This window comes from Neophocaena asiaeorientalis, unplaced genomic scaffold, assembly GCF_003031525.2.
Source record: "Neophocaena asiaeorientalis asiaeorientalis breed wild unplaced genomic scaffold, Neophocaena_asiaeorientalis_V1.1 scaffold212, whole genome shotgun sequence".
NCBI lineage: Eukaryota > Metazoa > Chordata > Mammalia > Artiodactyla > Phocoenidae > Neophocaena > Neophocaena asiaeorientalis.
In genome coordinates, this window is record NW_020174046.1 from 4,667,658 (window position 1) to 4,670,675 (window position 3,018).

General features: G+C 53.2%; 1 protein-coding gene across 1 annotated transcript; it reads right to left on the reverse strand.

Annotated features, from left to right (window-relative positions):
- Positions 1-2,319: 2,319 nt before the first annotated feature.
- On the reverse strand, positions 2,320-2,693 carry LOC112405534 (MORF4 family-associated protein 1-like 1). Its single transcript, XM_024753968.1, is given in 2 exon segments — positions 2,320-2,558; positions 2,561-2,693. Coding segments are annotated over 2 exon segments (372 nt in total).
- Between the last annotated feature and the right edge of the window lie 325 nt (positions 2,694-3,018).

The window sequence follows — 3,018 nt, forward strand, 5'->3', positions numbered from 1 at the left end:
GGCGCCCCGCAGCGGCCTGCCTCGGGCTTCTGGCTGCGCCGGCGGATCTCGGCCATGAGCCAGGGCAGCATGGGCAGCGTGGTCCTGCGGTCCAGGCACGACCCTCCCACGTACCACAGCCGGAACCTCTTGTCTCCCGGCTTCCCCTGGCCAGGCTGCGCAGTGGCGCCCGGCTCGGGCTCCAGAGGGTGCGGGAACGGCTCATCCTGAAGGCAACTGGGGGGCTCCATAACTCGCGCCTCCCGAGGGCACGGAGGCGGCCGGATCGGCGCGCCGCGCCCCCAGTTCTCGCGTTGAAGGCGCCGCCGAAACTGTGCCAACAGCCGCGCTGGGCCCCTGCGCCCGCCTCGGCGCGACCCCGAACTCCGCGCTTTAGTGGCCCTGCCCCATGCGGCACTTCGGGCGCGGCTCCCAGGCTCTGGCGGCGGGCACCCGGGGAGCGCCCGGCAGCAGGACTGGCAGGAGAGGGCGGGTTAAATCGCTATCCTCCTTTCTCCGGATCGAGCCTGGGGCCGCACTTCCCCCTTCCTCGTCCGCGGCTCCGCTGGGTCAGAGGACAACGCCGAGGGCCCCGCGCCTCCGCCGGTCGCCGCCAGTTCCAGCGCTGCAGAGCCGTTGCGGCCGCCGCGCTCGCCCCGGGCGGGCACTGGGAGGCAGGGCGGGGAATGGGCTGTGCGCCGGAGGGGGTGACTTGGGGCGGAGCTGACTCCTACCAGGGTGACCAGCTGTCACCTGGAAGGTCGGGGCTCCCGGGCTTCGGCGCGATCGGTTCTCTGGAAGGGCCTGCGAGAACTATTTCGATGGAAAATAACAAAAACAAAACGTGGCCTCGCGGGGGCCGCTCCTCCGCCGGTCGCCGCAGCCCAGCTCGCTGCTCCTCCTCCAACTGTTCCGTCCCTCCCTCGCTTCTTCCTTCCTTCCAGGCTGCTTCTTTAATCGGGCTGCCACCCCGCCTCCCGTCCGGCGGGCGGAGAGTGGTGCCTATAAAAGCTTATCTGTGAAGTCACCTCTTCGCCTCTTTCTCCGGCCGCGATCCCAGACCGCCCCTCCAACCCGCCCCTCGGGCAGCAATACTGCGCCCGGCGCCGGCACTGTCCGGACCAACTCATCATCTCCCGGGTCATCGACATCTCCGTCTTCTTCTGGGCGTCTCTGCTGCCCCCTGGAGAGGGGACCACTCTCAACGGGGCGCTGGGATTTTTTTTTTTTAATTAATCATATTTGCTTGGTTTCAATTCCTTCTAAAGCCTGCATCATAATTTCTGAATCTTATTTCCTAATAATCTCCAAAAAAAATACTCGTGTTTTAAATCACGAAATTACGATGAAATTTCTTTTCCATTTCAAAAGAAATTTATTTATGATTTTTTTTATTAACACACATAGGTGCTTTGGTCATCTGCACAAAAACAAAAAAATATTTTAAGGCTTTTTAGGTCTTTGTTTTTCAAGGCAAATGAACACTTGTTACATGTTTGATTTTGACCTCAAATCCTAGTCAGATCTACTGCCCTGGTGACCTAGAAGGGACTTTATGGGCCCTGATATGCCTTTTCCTTTCTCCAGGCTCTCAAGGCTCTTGGTAGATTGTCTCTTTGACGCCATACTCTTAAACCTCTGTAATGTGTGAGGATATTACAATAGTAAAGTGCGCTCCATCATTCCCTATTCAAACTTCTTTGTCGTTTAGGGTCAGATAGGTTGTCTAAATAAACGCACCTGACAGGTTATACAATAAACACGAGACAATATGCCACAAAACATAGCTCTCCTCCTTTGTCTCACAGAGGTATTCAAGTTCCAAAACGTGCCCACTGTCTTCCATCTCCAACTCTCTTTTGGTTTTTCCCAGTCTTATCCAAAGCAATCTCATTCCTACATTGCTTCACCAGCTACATCCAAGTAGTGCCTTCCACTGCACCTCTAAAGTTGGAAGATTCTGACCCCAAGTCTTCACACGGGTGTTCCAAAGTTCCAGAAAACAATCAGGTCACATGATAACAACAAAATACAAGGCCATGCCCAACATTTCCAAAACACTGCAAAGTAACAAAAATAAACTGAAACGAGTTTTGATTAAGCCCTGTTTCCCTTATGAGAGTATTTCTCAAAAGAAAGTTATTTTTAGGAACCAAATACATTTGACAATCTACACCCATATCAAGGTCACCAGCCACTGACCCTAAGGGACATTGTTACATGGGAATAAAAAACATACAAAAACTGAATAGAGAAAATGAGCGGTTTCAGTTTCTTCCAGGTATCCGCCCATCCTTACCAGCGGACCAGAGTCCATCAGCTGTGAAAGCCAACCCTCCTTCAAGACGATTTGCTTTTCTCTATCTGCCAAACCAGCTCCACCATCAAATCTGCCATCTTCGCAATCGCCTTGGCTTTCTCCTCCACCTTCTGGCACAACTCTGGCACTCTCTCATCAGCTTCCCCACTGGGATGCTGAAGGTGATTCAAGGCTTTCTCCTCCGAGGTCTCCACCTGCATTTCTATCTGCATGAGCATATTATCCATCTTCCACAACTCACTCCTGGTCCTCAGGTACACTCTCGTGGGAGAGCCACCATATCCTCCCGCACCCCACGGATGACTGGAAGCAGGAACTGCTCCAAATCTTCCTAGGGCCCCAAAACTTCCACTTCCGCCGGTGCTTCTACCTTGTCCCGGTCCAAGGGGCGCATTTTTCCTGCCTCATCTTCAGAACCACACGACCCTCACGCCCTGGCCTGGGACAGCTGATCAGCAGTTACTGCTCGGGTCAAAAGCGACCCACAGTCCCTGTCAATAGTGTTCCTGAACTGTCAATAGTGTTCCTGAACTGTCAATAGTGTTCCTGAACTGTCTTTTTAAAAATATCTCTTTGCGCCTTTTGCTTCACAACTGCTCTGGGAGGAAACAGCCTCACATGTAAACTGCAGAGCGGTGAACAGAATCACGATCAAGTATTTTTAACTCCAATTTCCCTTTAAAATATAACATGGTATGACAAACATGAATCGTCATAGC